The sequence below is a fragment of the Ciona robusta genome, chromosome 3 (assembly GCF_009617815.1).
Source record: "Ciona robusta chromosome 3, ASM961781v2".
NCBI classification, from domain to species: domain Eukaryota; kingdom Metazoa; phylum Chordata; class Ascidiacea; order Phlebobranchia; family Cionidae; genus Ciona; species Ciona robusta.
This window is the reverse complement of record NC_143237.1, coordinates 3,464,485-3,481,058: the sequence shown is the minus strand read 5'-3', so window position 1 is coordinate 3,481,058 and position 16,574 is coordinate 3,464,485. Positions and strand designations below refer to the sequence as shown.

Genomic DNA, 16,574 nt, shown 5'->3' with positions numbered 1-16,574 from the left:
GTTGGCAGCAGCAAAAAGATTAAAACCAAGCTCTTTGGCAGCAGCGACGACAAGGTTTAAACCGTAGATAAAAGTTATATATATGATATATGGTTTAAAAAAACAAATTTTGCTATTTTGTAAAACTCCTAACTCCCCCCCAAATAATAAATAAGTTTAGCGTCCTCTGGCGGAAAAGTTAATGTGTCTTTTATAAAATATAGAGATTATTCCAGGTTTTGTTCACATCACATGAACCAAAGAAAATAAATATATGTATATTTATTTACTTTGACATGAACAATTGCACATACAACTTTTTATATGTACCGGTTGCCTTGTATTTGGTGTAAGTTACTTTGTGTAAAAAATCCATTGTTTACATTGCAGCGTAATACTAATTAGTTAGGTAATATGTGTATGTGTGTTCAAGTTAAAAAAATGAAGTGACGAAAGGTTTTTTGCTAAATATATCAATTACATTAGCTCCAAATAAAGATGCAGTCGTATTTTGAAACCTTAAACGTGAACGGTAAGTATGATGTATGGTTTGTTACATAATCCCTTATAAATTTAAGATAATACTAATAGGCTCCGCTGACTGCTGCTATTACACAATTTTTAACTTTTAGAAATTACCGCTCATGGAAGTCTGGCATTCCTAGAAAGTGCGTCACTAACTGGAGAAAGTCAAAGTGGTCTGGCAAGTAATCTTGTTCAGTTATCCGGTGAAGAAAATATATCGCAACCACAAGGTTTGCAGGAAAATGCAATTGAAAATGTTGTGGAAGATGGAGATATATTCCAATGTGGAAGGTAAGGTCCAGTCTGCAGAGTATAGCTGGCGCCCCTGCGATTTTGTTTACAATTTTTGGGGTTTTGCAAGCCAATTACTTAATCAATGAACCAAGTCTGTATTAAATTAACCCAGTTTTTCTAACATTGCTTGAAATGTTAGTACTTTGCACGCTGATATTTTTATGATAGCACGTGCGCACGTGAAAAAAAAAACGGTTTGCAGGGGCGAGATCTTATCAGGAACTGCCATATTCTGCAGACTGGAGTAAGGTGGTGTTTCTGTTTTAGGTTGACATCAAACTCGTATAAGTGTTTTTGTCTGCTTTATTTGCACCACTGTTTTGCCCCCAGCCTGTATTTCATCACTCTAATCGATTCCTGCAGGAAGGGCATAATAGTTGTCTGTGATATTTCACAAATCTAAAATGATTTTGAATATTAGGAATACCTTGGTCCCTACTTTATAGCCTAGAGATATAACACTGATTTTTTAATCGCTAAATCGTGGAGGCTGTTTTGTTTTTGTCTGTTTGTTGTGCTACCATATCTCCATATTATAATGCACTCTATTGATAAACTACTCCAGTGATTCAGAGATAAAAACTCCCAACCAATACAAGGATTCTAAAAATAATAGCTCTTAATAACTAGTATTTTTATCATGTGTAAGGTGTTTATCCTTGTGTTTCACTATATATATCGATAATCAATTGTCATTTCTGCAGAAATTGGTGCTATGCATTGCCTCTAGTTGAGTGATAAAAAAGAGACAAAAATAAAGAATATGATTGCAATTCTGTTATAAATGCTATGTCAACTGTTTATTGGTTCCAAGCATATATATATAAGTTTTCAAACTTTAAATCAACTACAAGTCTAGTTTGTCAAGGTTATTACTAAACCAAATGCAAAGCTTCTAGATTAACATTCATCTATATCCTCAGGTGCAAACAGCAGTTCAACAATTTGAATATATTTGTTCAACATAAAACGGACCACTGTTCCATGCAACGTCATATTTATGAACAAAATGGACCTCCACAAATTCTTGGTGGAAATCAACTATCATCTTCACTAGCAGACCATACATTGCTCTATGAACAGGCACATGTCGTATTGGCTGATAACTGTAATGGTAGGTCTGCGAGACTGTACTGGATGGAAGCCTATTTGATATATAAAACTGCAATCTGCAACTACTTTTTTTGTTATGATTTTTTTCTTATGAACCAACTCTGTCCGTACACCCACGTTCTCATATCTCATGTATGTCTGCCTATATGACCCCATGCATACACAATACAGAATCCTGGTATCAATTTTTCACTTTATAAGTTTTACCCTAAGCTGCTTCTTTAGTGGTTAATATTAATATTGAATGACATTTAATGTTGATTAAAAAACTTGCCTTATGTATGTTTAGGGAGTAATTGTATTTAAATTCCAGATGTTCATGGTCGTCCTATTCATGGTGGAATGCTTCATCAGCAAAATATTTCATCAGCTCATCCCAATTCACTGCCCATCAATCCACGAACATCACAAACAAATGCATGTCAGTCCAATATACCAATCCACAGGTATGGTGTCTTTTTATTGAATAAGTCCAGAGTGTGTAAAAACATAATGATGATTGGAATAAAATAAAGGTTTATGAACAAAACTTTCCAATGTTTTTTACTTAAAGTTCATATCAAATCAATGCGGTCATTGTGACCACTTTCCTGATGCTTGACCTTTATATTATAAATCCTACCAAATTTTCTATCTATATTTTTGCATCTTCTTGGCAAAAGTATTGTGAGCTTCAAAGTGTAGTACACACACTACTAGTTTGCAAATTGCAATAATATTCAGTAACAAAACTAACACAAGACAATGCTATCAGCCCAATGCAGATTACTGTGGAAGCAGAAAGATGATGTTAATGCGTTAAAAAAACATTCAGTATTATGTGTGATCAGCAAAAACTAACATCCAGGTTTTTATGCAATATCGTGTTGCATAAAAGTTCCAGTTAATTAAAACCTTCACCATTAAAAACTCTATTTCTGTGGGGTTGCAACTCCTGCTTTAGGAAAATTAAGTTTAGATCTTTCTCATTGAAGATCTCCTAGTTCGAACTGCTGCAATCAAGGATTTAAATTTGTATTTTCTTTTCCAGACGTATACTACCAATGCCATACAATGGCAACCATCCACATCCACCCCAACATAGAATACTTCTTCCACGGGCTCAACAAATGCCAATATCTGCCCCACATACACGGTGGGTTGCAAAATAACTGCTTGTGCTTAAATAAAATATGCTTTTATTTGTAAGCATGTTTTAACAACTTGTTTTAAAAACTTGTTTTGTCGCTATTTCTCTTTTCTTTAAAATATTTCTAGATCTTCGCTATCGAAGAGAAGAATAAACTTATTATTATTAAGAAGTCAATAAAACACGATATATTATCTTTTTTTTAATTTGTATTCTAAGATTAAATTAGACAAAGACAATATATATTAATATATTATATATATATATTTATGTACCTGTTGTCTGTTGAGTATGACTAATGAATAAAATGATGTTGTTGCTTTTTGAATAACACTGATATTAAATCATTCAGGATCAATTTATCTGATGATCTTCTTGCATCGGAGCCAAGAGAAGCTACTGAGGATGACATGACTGTGGGTGGCAATGGTCTCATATCTTCCTTACTGCAACAGATCCCACCGTTCCAACCTGTGGGTGCTCACCAATCTAACAGCAATGCTAACTTGCCTTCTGAACAGATGGCTATTACAACAACCACAACATCTACAGTGCAGATTATAGCGGAAACAGTATGTTAAGTTGCTTCAATGATCTGGCAATATACTGTATGTTCCCAATGAACAATTTCTAAGCAGTTTATTCTCGAACTTATGTAACTAAGTCCATAAATTAGACTTTGTTTAAATTTAATCAGAAATTTGAATTTTCGGTTCAGGTTATAGCGTAATAAATTTATGGGCAAGATTTTCAGACTTATATTATGTCTCGAACTCCTTTGGACACACTGGGCCAATTAAAATCACACAATATTTTTTTCCATAGGACAATACGAACCATGTAGACATGCAATCATCTATGCTTGAGGAACATTCCCAGCCTATCCGCACACAAGCATCAAAATCAAGGGGCAAGACGTTAGAGACTATTTTACCTCGGTTATATGACCGAAACAATAAGTAAGCAAAATAATCTTAAAAACCACTGTTAAATGTTGTAACTAACTTTAAAGACGCTGTTAAATGTTTTTTTAGTTGTTGGTATGATGATGTAAAGTTTTTGTATAGATATGTTGTTTATAAAATCCAAGCATTACTATTAAAGTCAACTGACTTCAAAGAAGTGACATGCTTCATAATTTAATAAGTTCCTGCAGCGCCCCAGGTGTTTAACTAATGGACCAACTGTTACCTCCCATACTTCCTCACACATATAGAATAGAATTTTAGAGAAATTAGTTTTTATTTGTTTAATCAGGTTTTAGGTAGTGAGATATAATACACATATGGACATTTTATAAATTGTAAAAATAAAACTCGTTATTTAAGTGCAACCTCCACATCGGGATCTGCTCCAACAATCCTGGAGTCTCCCGAATCAACCTCCGAGCAGAAAGATGACACAAAGAAAAAGTTTACGTGTCAATTTTGTCAGAAAGTTTTCACAAAGAATTTTGATCTTGAGCAACACAAGAGAAGTCACACAGGTGTGTTTTAGTGCATGTACAGTGTACACCCATGGATAATATGTGGGGAAAAGGCAATTAATGTTAAACTAGCTAAGTAGGGTTAACAGTGAAACGCAGTCCCCTTAACAGAATATGTTACATTTTTTCCCTTTTTAAAGACAACATACTTTTTATGTCCATAGGACTGTCGTGTATTTATCAGTTAAAACTGAAACGCAATTTCAGCAGTCGTCTTAACACAGTTGTTCTGTTTCATACACCTCGTTCCAGCTTACGAGTTACCATGTATGTTACTTTGTGGGTGATTATTTTTTTTTTACATTTTGTATGTGATACTTTAGACAACCCATTAGTGACCACTGGGTTCTTACTTCTTTAACTTCTTATTTAACATGGAAAGTATTGGCGTTTAGGTGAGAAGCCGTTTCAGTGCATAGTTTGTGGCAGAGCATTTGCTCAGAAGTCAAATGTAAAGAAACACATGGTGTCTCATAAAGTTTGGTTAAAAGGAACGGCCACATTTTCCCAAGCATGCAGTAAAGGTAATTTTGATATAATTTATACCCAACTTTTTAGGCTAAATTAAAATGTTTCCTTTGTTTAGGGGAGTGTTTAATTTATTCATTTAAAATTTAATTTAATAACAACCCGTTAAAAAAGGATATTACTAAATCAGAATAAAACTACTTCATAAGTTTTGTCAACTAGATGTATAATCCATATAGATACAAACAGTGGTGTTCCTGATAGTGTTGATGTTTCGTTTAATTGTCAATATTGTGGCGAGTCCTTCCCTTCATACAACAAGCGGAAATCTCACATGCAAGTTCATAAAGACCAACAAGTAAATATTGTTTATGTTTGAAATACTGACCTAGTAACATTAAAAACCCTGCAATTTTTAAAGATAAAACTTGGATATAATTTTAAACCAGGTGTAAGTTGTAACATAATATGTTGGTTGGGGTAATTACTGTTTTCAATCTAATCAAAATTCTTCCTTTATGTTTTTATTGTTTTATGTCTTTAATTTTTTTTTTTGTGTAGTTTTTCAAATATTATTTGTATATTCTTTCCAATAATATGCACATTATTTTCTAAATTATGATTATTCCCATGTTAGGTGTACAAGTGTTTAAAAGAAGAATGCTCATTAACATTTCGTGATCTCGATGCGTTTATTGCTCACGTGAAAGGTCATGAGACAGGCATGACCTATCGGTGTCATCAGTGTCACAAAGTTTTTAAATCATTGCATGATCTTGGTTTGCATCAATACCAGGTTCATCTTAACAGCAGAAAGAAAAGTATACAAACCAAGTGAGTAACATTGTTTTAAGAAATGAAACTGTATTATTAATGTAGGTTTTGGGTGGTGTTAAAGTGCTTTAAACCCTAAAATGTGCTGTTTATTTACCCCAGAATATATTTTTTGGTACTTATAAAAATGTTTTTGTCTTCATATTATTTCCATATCTGTAGTTTTAAGTAAGATTTATCATTGGTGTGTATGTTTTTCGTTTTCGTCCAATTACTATAAAGTCAAGCTTATTTTTTGTATTAGTATAATAACAATGCATTATACACTTTACACTATATACCAGTGGTTACAAGATCAGTGTTGTTAACCTCTAGGTTGTGACCCATGCTGATTATTTGAATTAGTTGGACCTGGTAATCGTTTAAAGCCGATTGACTGTGATGTAAAAGTAAAATATTGCTTTTTATTTGTCATTAAGTTTTACAAATAATGCAACCAATGCCTTGCGGGTTGAGGTGTAATTAATGTTTGTGTCGCTGCAAAATAGCTTGACAAGCAGTGTATTTTTTACCATGAAGCATTTTAAAATAGCAAATCCTTTCTTCACAGAACTTACCCTTGCCAGCTTTGCCCAAGTAAATTCAGCCACCCAACTGCATTACGTGAACATGTTATCAACGACCCGCATCACCATGTATGTAGAATATGTGATGCTACTTTCACCTGTGAGCGATATCTACGTAAGCATACTTTCATGCAACATAAGGAGGAAAATGCAAAAGGTGCCACGTAAGTATGTTGCCTGTTTAAATGCGAAACATTTTTCGGAAAGTTTGAAATTTTTCTCAAACAATAAATTTGTTTTCTTAAACAGGCTTAAAATATTTTTTATCTTGTAAAAACATTCTTCACTTTTTCACATAGCCCACCAAGAATTGCAAAACTTATCGGATTCTAGGTCCTAGAATCTAGGAACTATACTGTAATGTCTCTCCATCTTTATAATTTGTTGAGTAAGCAACCTTATTGGACGCAAATAACAGTGTACTACCTAATTCTACATTTGAAAGTTGAACGATGTTATATTACATCTACAATGCGTTATTGACTTTATTGTGATGCAACCCATTATCGTGCAGTGTTTGGGATAGTAAAACTATGTTATGACATAACTGATTATGTAATGAATTTCATTATCATATACCTACAACGCTACAAGTTACAAATGTTTTTTTTCCCTCCTTATTCATCAACACTTCAGCAAAAAGATCGTTGAAAAAAGGGTGACCCACCGTTTTAACAAACGTTGATATTTCTTTCAAAATTTACATGTTTTATAGTCAGAGCTTTTTTTGTTTTATCACATAAAGTTATAAACTGTATTACAGATGTACAGTGTGTGGCAAATCACTCCGCAGTGTATACTACCTACGCCTCCACATGTTTATACACACCAAAGAACTACCTTACCGGTGCACCAAGTGTGATGCAGCGTTTAATAGAAAGGACAAAGTGAAGAGACATATGCTAACTCATGACCCTGTTAAACGCTTTAAGGTAACACCATCATATGTGATAATATTTAACCATTTACTTATTTAAACAAAATGAGGCGCATACATTAATAATAGTGCACTCGTTTTTGTATACCCATAGCTAAGCTTTTGAGTCAACTTTTTATACATGGTTTTCTAATAATGTGTTGAACAATGTTTTAGCATTTGTTTTGTATTTAGATTAATTGCATGTGACTCTATTATAAAGCTCCTGTTTTAAATAAGAATATTATCTATATTGGCACAGTGTCCACTGCGTAATGTGCTTGAATGCAACAAAGAGTTCAGCAGAGCTGACAAACTGAAAGAACACATAATTAACCACAGTCGAACTAAGAGAACTTACAGCTGTAGTACGTGTTCGAAAAAATACAGCAGGGAGTCCTGCCTGGTAAGCTTAAATTAATTTTGCTTCGAATATTTGGATTAACGTATTGAATAAGGATTTCTCATATTAACGAATTTGTATAATTAATATTTAAATGCATGGTGCACTAGACAATGCTGCAGGTTATCAAAATTTGTAGACAATGCTGCATGTTGTCAAAATTTGTATTGTATTGCCACTTCCACTTTTATATGCAGGAAATTTACACTAATCCTTAGAATTTCAATTTAAAACCTTATGAAGAAAATTTATCTAACAAATATCATTAGATTCGTCACGAGAAAATCCACTCCTATCCTTTCCATTGTAATACTTGTACACAATCATTTCCCACTGAGTCAAAGTTAAAAGGACATAAATGCCACAAGCGCAGAAAGTCTCAAACTCCCAAAAAAGTTAAACCTTCACCCAAGAAAGTTCCTCCTTCCAACCAAGTTGTGGAAGAAACTTCAGAAACGAATTGTCATGACCGGTCTGAACCGGTTTATACTAGGTTGTGGCCATTGGTTAATCCACAATGCGAGCAGCCGACTTCGCCGGTAAAGGTTCAGATTACTATTGATGACGACAATGAAGTTACAATGACGCGGGATTGTGACGTAAGCCAAGTCGCGGAATAATTCATTACCTACTTTTATAAAAATCTCTATATATATATGTTTAATACCACTTCATGACATATTAACAAGTATAAGTGGTACCACGAAATAAACGATTCCAACAGAAAATTTTGTCTATCGAAAATTATAATCTAGAAAAATAGTGTTTAGGTTAAAATTGTAAGCAAGTTTCACTTCGTAAATCTTGGTTAGTTGATGGAGTTCCATATGTTTAAGACTGCCGTTTAAGGTAACATCCACACGTGTGAACTCCAATGATCTTTTCTAAAAATAGTACAATAAAGCTCGGATTACGAACAAATTCATTGTGTCACGCATGAGAAAACAATAGGTCTCCCCACACAGGCTCTTACCCTCTGTTTGACCGAGGACACAATTTATTGACAATAGTTAAGTGGGCTAGCTTATTTGCGAGTACCACTTCGACGTTCAGTCTGTCACTTGTTCAGAGTGCCGCTTTTGAGCAGAACGGATGACTAATATTGCTCGTAAGGGCCCGGTTATGAGCGATAGGTTTTTGAGGAGTAATAAATCTATATTACTATTGATTTATGGTCTAATTTATTAGGTTTAGGGAACAAGTCCGTGTTCAAAAAAAGGTGAAGTCGAGTTTCCAGCTTTTTTTACAGATAGGCGTTCGCTTTAGAACAATGATGTTAGGCCTATATGTGACTAACCAAACGAAATTAATAAGTTATTTTTCGCCATAATATTACGGATAAGGCGTTTGCATAGTAAATGTTTCCCAAGTTGGTATTCGCAACGAGCTTGTATATTTACGTAACCACAGCGTAATATCGCGTAACCCTGTTCGCAAATAACAAAGGACAGCAAACAGCGGGTCGTCTGGATGTATTGTACCGAAACTTATTTTGTCTCTTGCGTCTTTGTTGACGTTTCGTGTCGCGGTTCAGAGTTAAAAGTTCTTTTGTTAATAGGCATCTGAACTACAGCGAAATTGTTGGTGTTGCCGCGTGTCTGATCGATGGTAAGGTTAGTTTGAAAAGCGGGATATGGATTTGAGCCTATCCAAAGCGATTTGTTAGCTTCCCTCAGTTATCGTTTTAAACTGCATGAATGCAATGGATGCTGTGCCATGTAGGGTTGTGACTACAGAGGCAAAACGGGAAATGCAAATAATTAGAAGAGGTAACATCATAAGAAGAAAATCTCTTCCACCGATTTCGGCTAGGAAGCTTATCACGGAAGTCTTCACCAATAGACAAGAAAACTTCTCCAACGCATTGTTTCCATGTATTACGAGTTCTTTGAATAGGTCTGGAGAGCACGATAATAAAACCCCCGAGTATGCAGAACACCGGCAAGAATCACCAAGAGAACCGTCTATGGATGATGATTTTGTGTTTGTAAATGACCCAGGCTTAGAAGAGGCAGAGGGGATTGCTCAAACTGAAACTTTGATCTCGCGAATTGGTCTATTTGAGAAACCAAGATCACCAGAGTGTACTGCCGTTCCTTTTAATCTAACTGGTTTCCAAACTATCGTGACTTCACCGCGTATCCTGCCACCACCGTCGCCACCTACCCGCTTTTCTGTTAACGAAATTACTCCCCCGAAACTCACTTTTCGAGTGACCGGAAGCAAAGCCAAACGTGCGGAACGACCTGCTCTTGCGACACCTAAAATTATAACAACCTCCGTAGCAAATCAAAGCAAAAGTGTACAGAATTCGAAACGGTAAATTAACGCTCGGTATATATTATTTACCCCTATTTATTAAAACATAATATGATTTCTGTCGCACAAACACTTACGACTAAAAAATATATATATTTATAACATTATTACAGGCGGCGAAATCCGAATTCAATGGTGTCTATGGAAGAGCGTCTGGCTCAAATAGCGCGAGAAATCGCCGAAAAGAAACAGCGTCGCACGAAATCTGCGGCTGGACGGAGTTCGGGTTCTAAAAAACGTCCCAAGACAACTAAAAGCAGAAAACCTGTGTGTTTACTTACGTGTATAAAACCCAACAACCTTGAAAGTGAAAAGGCAAAGTTTATGAAATCTGGGTTTACGTATAACCCGCAATTTCAATATGATTACCCCCTCCGAAGCGACGTGTGGGCCCGATACAACAGGGCATCTTCAGCTCTATTGCCTCAGGTGAGTCTCGACTCTCGAGTTATGTTTCTTTAGATTTTATTATGGCAAGTTCTTGAACCAAAAACAAGACCCTGTTAGGAAGTTACATGTGTATTGTACTCGTTTAAAAATGCTTTAACAAATAGTTTTCTCGTGTTTCTTTTGGAAACAAGTATCACGATTCTAAAAGTGATTGTGTGGTGTCAAATTCTACCGGCGTTATGTCGAACAATACTCAACCAATCCCACTCACTTGGGATTATTTTGCTTTGTCAGCTTTGTGTCACAGTTACCTTTTGTAAAGAGCGCAAAATACTAGCCATCATAAAACTGGCTGACAAGTTTAGATACTTTGTATTTGGTATAAAACATGGCCTACACTACCTTTTTACTATTTTAGGAGAATAGCCTACTATAATTTACAGTTTGCACATTTTTGAAATATGTTTCCAGGCATTATCAATCATGAAACGAGTGTTGGAGCGTTATGGTAATTATGAAAAATTTGAATGGGCGACTGGTGGAAAACCACTCTCGAAAACGCAGTTGTGGAACACCGTAAAGCGCTATCTTGAAAAGGAAGGTTTCTATGGTGAAGTGGTTGTCAACATCAGTAATAATTTAATCTCGAGAGCAGCTATGACGATAAATGGAGGAAGACCAACTCTCAGCATTAGGGAAAGTGCTGCAAAAAAACTTTGGGTTGAGGGACTTTTACGTCATGAAATTGGTAAGTAAAAATTGCAAACAGAAAATAACTCACTATGAAACTGACATGCTTTATTAGAAGAATAAAGTTCAATTCCCCCCCACTAGGAACACACCATCTTCGTTTTCACAACAACCGGCAACAGATTTGGCACAATTCCAAAATGCGTCGCCAACTTGGTTTAAAACCAGCCAACCCAACTGAAGAAGGATTAGCAAGCATACACAGTGTTCTATTGCGAAAGTAGGTTGAAAAGCAACTTGGATAATATACAAATATAGTTTAATTAATGTATTCCATGTATTTATTCTTGCAGAGATCCTTCATTATGGAGGTCAGCAATACTCTATTACACAGTACACAAAGCATCACAGATGTCTTTTTGTGAGTTGTTTGAAAATTTAGGTCAATACATGGATGACCCTGAAGTTCGATGGGATTATTGTTTAAGAACTAAGCGCGGACAATCAGATACTTCAAAACCAGGTTAATTTGTTTTATAGCCTTTGTAGTTCAAAAATAGGGGTTTCTCAACTAATGCCCATTACACAGGCCCCAGGCCTTTGCTCATGGCCTTTTTCCTTTGCAGGCCTATTGCTGTAAACTAGTGTATAAAACAAACACACAAAAGAGTCATGGTCTGATTTAAACTAAAATAATATTATTTTAGGTTGCTTTTGCAAAGATCAAGTTTATCTTACTGGCATTCTTGCTTTGCTTGAAAGAAGACATACATTAGACTTCCATTTGCTTTGCACAATGGGTAAAGTTTCTTATGAAGACTTAGAGATGCTTCAGCCGCATTATAATCCTGCACGAACGAAGATTCCAAGCTTTATGGAGGACCTTGCAGAATACAGGGCAAGGTTAGATCACATAGTGAAAGTAAATGGACTGGAAGAGTGGTTCAATGATGGACCAGCAAAAGCAGACAATTTGAACGAAGGAGATGGAGATAAATAAAGTACAAAATATACCATGGTGGTGCTATACTTTATTACTAAAAATTTAAATGGCATATTGTCATTTTAACGTATATATCCAATTTCCATGTTTTATTAAAGCTGTCTTTATTAGTAAAGTTGTACTTCTTGTCACTGTGAAAATTTAATTTATTTTATTTAAAGTATATTTAATGCACTTTCATTCTGTTTGGTATGATTAAAATTCTGATTTGAATTGATATTTCAAATATAAATTCTTTTTACACTTGCAACAGCATATCTTGTATAACAGTGTTTGACTAACATTTTTGCACCAAACAATGTCGTTTAACAAACAGCATTTTATTGTAATAAAAACATCAAAATAGTTTGAAGGGTATGATGTTCCACAGTACAATAAACAAAAACATAAAACTAGTTCTCAGAAAAGCAACGGTTCAGACTCGGTGAATAACTATAACATTATCATGGCATAAACTGTGTGTCAATTTCATCTCTTAAATGATCAATGTAGTTTGTAATTTCAACAACTCTTGCTCTGTTCCGAGCACATTCATCTGCATGGATCTTCTGCATGTGTCCTGATAACCAAGCTCCACTTCTTGTCACAATTTCATCCTCACGATTGTCGATCTTGATGAGATGAACATCATGGGAAGCTCCAATCGCGTTCACGATGGTGTCTTTGTCGACAAATAACTGAATAAAAAATTTGGTGGTAATTTTAATTGTTAGAAAATAGAAAGTGTTTCAATTACTGGAGATTGGAAATATTATAATTAAAAGTTATGTAACTTGCTTTATCCTCACGTGGCTGGAAAACTGCAGTCAATATATCATGGGTTTTCTGTTTTGTACACCTCATGCCAGCTTATGAGTTACGCGAATGTAACTTTTTGAGTAAGTGTTTTTTAAGGATTTTTTATGTATGACTGACAATTTAAAAAACCAGTGGATTGGCAGAAAATGTCTTTAAATGTCTTGCCCAAGGACACATACACCCAAAAAAGAAATTAGAAAAAAGTTTGTATACCATTCTAAGATCATCTGGTAACTCTTCGTCCATCTCATTCTTAACAACTTTTTCAAGAACTGTCATGCACATCTCTAACAGCTTCTCATTATGAGAATTCTCCAAATCACGTACTTGAGTTATTCTATGTTTGTAGGTTAAGCAAATTGGTATTTATGTGTTTATATAAAGTCAGTTACACAAGCAATAACTATGCTTAATATAATATGTTTATTTGTTATTATGCTAATAGCTCAATTACTACTTATGTTTAATAGTTATATACACGAGTGGATTTCAGCTGGAACCCATCAGAATGCTATTCTGAAAGCTCAAAAAATATTTTAAGTTTAAAGAAATGACATTTGATTGTTGCGTAACTCTTTAAACCTTTGTTTATCTATTAAGGTTCGGTTATCTGGATCAACTTAAAACTTTAGCTGTAGTCTTTAAAATCTTGCCCTGCATGGTTATATATCTTTTGATATAAAAGGATACAGTCCTTGAATATATTCAACTAGTTGTGACATCAGATCTGTCATGTTTCGTTCAAAGTCTTTAATTGTTTCTTCAAGTTGATCAACCAACTGCATTTCCAACCCCATGAGCTTATCCCATGTTTCATTCACTCCTTCATGATATTCGTTCATCTATGTTGAAAATTTGGAAAAAGCTGTTATTGTGAATGTAAGTTTATCCTATTTGGTTTTACATAGACTCTTCTTGTGAATCATGTCTTTTTATAAATCTTGGATGTTTCATCTTCACTTTCAAATAACCATTTGACCTGGTCTTCTTATTTATTATTTAATCTGCATGAAAAGTGTTGTTGTTTTTACATTTTTACCTTTCGTTCTTGAACTTCTGCATCACTGGTCACCAACAGTTCAGTAAACAACTGTCAGAATAAAAATATTAGACCAACCTTAAAACGAACTTAAAGTTGTATAGTAATGGAAGGTTAAATGAATGAAACTTTTTTATTCTCACATGGTGGGGCAACAACAGTCTTTAACTTTGTGGGCGATTATTTTATAGGGATTTTTTTAATGTATGGCTGATAATTTAGACAACTCATAAGTGACCATAAGGTTGAAACAATCGCCTTTTTTGCCCAGGGATACATATGCCCACAATCGTAGCAGTGTCGAGCCTTGAACCTGTACCCTATTGATTAGAGACAGGCGCACTAACCACTATGCCAATGCGCTGGTTAATAAAATAAGTTTGTAAAATTTTTATAAGAAAACAAAAGTAACCTACATTACAATTTATTAGTAAAAATAAATTTATAATTACCTTCTTCTTATATTCTTCAAATGCATCAATAACTGTCACTGCTTGTCTTTTATTTGCAGCTTCAGCATCCTGAATGCAAGTATTGAACTCCCGCATCTCCTTACATCGTTTCTCGTATTCCTTCATCCCAAACTCAAAAATCTTCATGCATACCTCCACAAACTTGTCTTGAAAATCCTAGTTTTGTAATGCAAAGTTAATATCTTTTTTTCTGTCTTTTTAGGGGCAAGTTACAGACACCATAGCTACAATACTTTCAATTTAAAACTAACCTGTAGATTGTAAAAGCTAAAAAAACTTGTAAACCAATAAGTTTAAAAAAATCTATTTAAGGGAGTTAAAGCAAATTTCCATCTTACTTTTAACATGTCCTGCAGCCCTGGTAACAAAGCGAGCTTCATACCTTCTGGGTCTTCCTTATACATTGATTCAAACAAGACAGAACTATTAAGGTGTTCAACATATGCATCCTGATAAATGTGGGTAGAAAATATACATTAGCTTTAAAAATTAAAAATATCATAAAAAAATGTTATTATACTTTGTGTTTAAGAAGTTCTTGTGCTGCCTTCTTTTCTGCTTCAATTGCAACTTCTGCTTGTTTTTCATTGTGCATAAGTTCACCAAGTTTATTTTCATACAAACTGTGAGCTTTTTGCCTCTAAAAGTAAACACAAACATAACCAACAATGTCGTAGCAAGTTACAACAAATCAATTACCGTGTCTTCATCAATTAATCGGAAGTCAAGGTACACGAGATGAGAAAGATAAGCAACAGCAAACAACTTATAACCTTGATCATCACAGACTGGATTACCAGTCAAGTTCAAAGTTCGAAGATTTGGGAATCGGCGCAGATAGATTAACTTGAAACAAAGTGAATTATGAAAAAAAAGGTTTTTAATTTTAAATCTTCAGCCTAACAGAAGTGGGTATTAAGGTTCTTTTTATAAAATAATTGTTATTTTGTTTTTGTTATATTGTTTATAAATTGTTATATTTGTTTTTTTTATGTTTTTTTTTTGTTTATAAATTGTTATATTTGTTTTGATAGCTTTGTTAAACATTGGTAATGTAAAACTTGAACAGTAAAAAAACAGCTTTATCTCACTGTGCAAAGCATACATTATTCTTAAATGTTAATTTTTCAAACATAAAGAAATGTTTTATGAACCGTTGCATTACATTATCAAGTTGATCAATCTTATTGTTTCCCACAGATAACACATGTAAGTTTGGAAGAGAGTCCATATTTTCAAGTCTTGTAATTCTGTTATTGAACAAAGTCAAATCTTCAAGTTTGGTGAGTTTGTCCAGGCCTTCAATCATTTCAATGTTGTTAAAAGACATGTCTGAAACAAACAAAAACTTTGATATGTTATGTATTATGTGTTATTTTTTTGAAATAATACATATTTTATCTGTTTGATATATTGTTGTGACATTTTTGTTTCAGTTTGTATGTGGTCTCACTTTAAATTTTAGTGCATAAAATGGCGCTTATTAAATCATAAAATCTTGGATTAAATAAAATGTAGCCCAAATAACACTATTCCATACATACCTAACCATCTCAAATTAACTAAAGCATCCATTCCTTCGATTTTCTCAATAATGTTGTTGTCCATTTGAAGCTTTGTCAATTTAGTAAATTGCCATAGATTGTCCACTTTTAAGATATCTAATGTAAAAAGTGCAGGATGTTAAACACAAATAAATAAACAAACATGCAATTATCGATGACTCTATTGAATGCAGCTACAAATGAATCTAATTGCACTTACTTCTAAAATCAAGTCTAAGTGATAAAACATCACAATAATCGACTCCCTCTTGTTTGGCAATCTTTCCAGCTTCTTCTTTTGGCCCTTGCTCTTCAACGGCCTTTCTAAGCATTTCATCGTCAATAACCGAAGGCTCAACCGTATCATACAAACGACTCATCTTTTTAGTTTAATTACCGTTTAATAAAACTAAAACACGTTGTTTGGAATACAACAAATCACAAACTTCAATTGTAAACAAACATTTCGAACTTAGCTTTACTACGTTGCTATGGTGGTCATTGTGTAAAATGGATGACCGCAGAGTTTTGCGTTTCAGACATCTTTTAAAGAAGTTCAGAAGGTTTATGTCTATATTAACAAAAGCGGTTATTAAAAATTAAAC

The 16,574-nt window shown here is 34.1% G+C and overlaps 3 protein-coding genes across 3 annotated transcripts; 2 read left to right on the top strand and 1 right to left on the bottom strand.

Moving 5' to 3' along the window:
- The first annotated feature begins 347 nt into the window (after window positions 1-347).
- Window positions 348-8,441, top strand: LOC149737886 (uncharacterized). The gene is made up of 15 exons (XM_089875120.1): window positions 348-511; window positions 612-795; window positions 1,722-1,912; window positions 2,225-2,357; window positions 2,942-3,046; window positions 3,393-3,612; window positions 3,866-3,999; window positions 4,369-4,526; window positions 4,922-5,050; window positions 5,234-5,352; window positions 5,632-5,828; window positions 6,379-6,558; window positions 7,158-7,326; window positions 7,573-7,716; window positions 7,983-8,441. The coding sequence occupies exons 1-15, from the start codon at window positions 478-480 to the stop codon at window positions 8,331-8,333; spliced, it is 2,448 nt and encodes an 815-aa protein (XP_089731246.1). The 5' UTR covers window positions 348-477; the 3' UTR covers window positions 8,334-8,441.
- Window positions 8,442-8,579: 138 nt separating this feature from the next.
- LOC149737885 (microtubule-associated tyrosine carboxypeptidase 1-like) lies at window positions 8,580-12,461 on the top strand. The gene is made up of 6 exons (XM_089875121.1): window positions 8,580-10,032; window positions 10,146-10,461; window positions 10,894-11,170; window positions 11,257-11,392; window positions 11,466-11,635; window positions 11,820-12,461. Exons 1-6 carry the CDS (start codon window positions 9,407-9,409, stop codon window positions 12,110-12,112), a joined length of 1,818 nt encoding a protein of 605 aa, XP_089731247.1. The 5' UTR covers window positions 8,580-9,406; the 3' UTR covers window positions 12,113-12,461.
- On the bottom strand, window positions 12,417-16,573 carry LOC149737884 (dynein regulatory complex subunit 3-like). The gene is made up of 11 exons (XM_089875124.1): window positions 16,190-16,573; window positions 15,970-16,086; window positions 15,591-15,757; window positions 15,125-15,271; window positions 14,946-15,065; window positions 14,764-14,874; window positions 14,405-14,581; window positions 13,953-14,003; window positions 13,604-13,755; window positions 13,127-13,250; window positions 12,417-12,792 (listed from the first exon to the last, which is right to left on the bottom strand). The coding sequence occupies exons 1-11, from the start codon at window positions 16,347-16,349 to the stop codon at window positions 12,559-12,561; spliced, it is 1,560 nt and encodes a 519-aa protein (XP_089731250.1). The 5' UTR covers window positions 16,350-16,573; the 3' UTR covers window positions 12,417-12,558.
- Window position 16,574: the final 1 nt, after the last annotated feature.

Excerpts from the sequence above, each read along its gene's own strand:
- LOC149737884 (XM_089875124.1), bottom strand. The coding sequence starts at position 16,349 with ATGAGTCGTTTGTATGATACGGTTGAGCCTTCGGTTATTGACGATGAA. Across the intron at positions 14,875-14,945 it reads AAGAACTTCTTAAACACAAA|GATGCATATGTTGAACACCT; the intron begins GTATAATAACAT and ends CACATTTATCAG. Across the intron at positions 13,756-13,952 it reads CAGAAGTTCAAGAACGAAAG|ATGAACGAATATCATGAAGG; the intron begins GTAAAAATGTAA and ends TTTTCAACATAG.
- LOC149737886 (XM_089875120.1), top strand. The coding sequence starts at position 478 with ATGCAGTCGTATTTTGAAACCTTAAACGTGAACG. Across the intron at positions 5,353-5,631 it reads AAGTTCATAAAGACCAACAA|GTGTACAAGTGTTTAAAAGA; the intron begins GTAAATATTGTT and ends TTCCCATGTTAG. Across the intron at positions 7,327-7,572 it reads ACCCTGTTAAACGCTTTAAG|TGTCCACTGCGTAATGTGCT; the intron begins GTAACACCATCA and ends ATATTGGCACAG.
- LOC149737885 (XM_089875121.1), top strand. The coding sequence starts at position 9,407 with ATGAATGCAATGGATGCTGTGCCATGTAGGGTTGTGACTACAGAGGCA. Across the intron at positions 10,033-10,145 it reads AGTGTACAGAATTCGAAACG|GCGGCGAAATCCGAATTCAA; the intron begins GTAAATTAACGC and ends ACATTATTACAG. Across the intron at positions 11,171-11,256 it reads ACTTTTACGTCATGAAATTG|GAACACACCATCTTCGTTTT; the intron begins GTAAGTAAAAAT and ends CCCCCCCACTAG.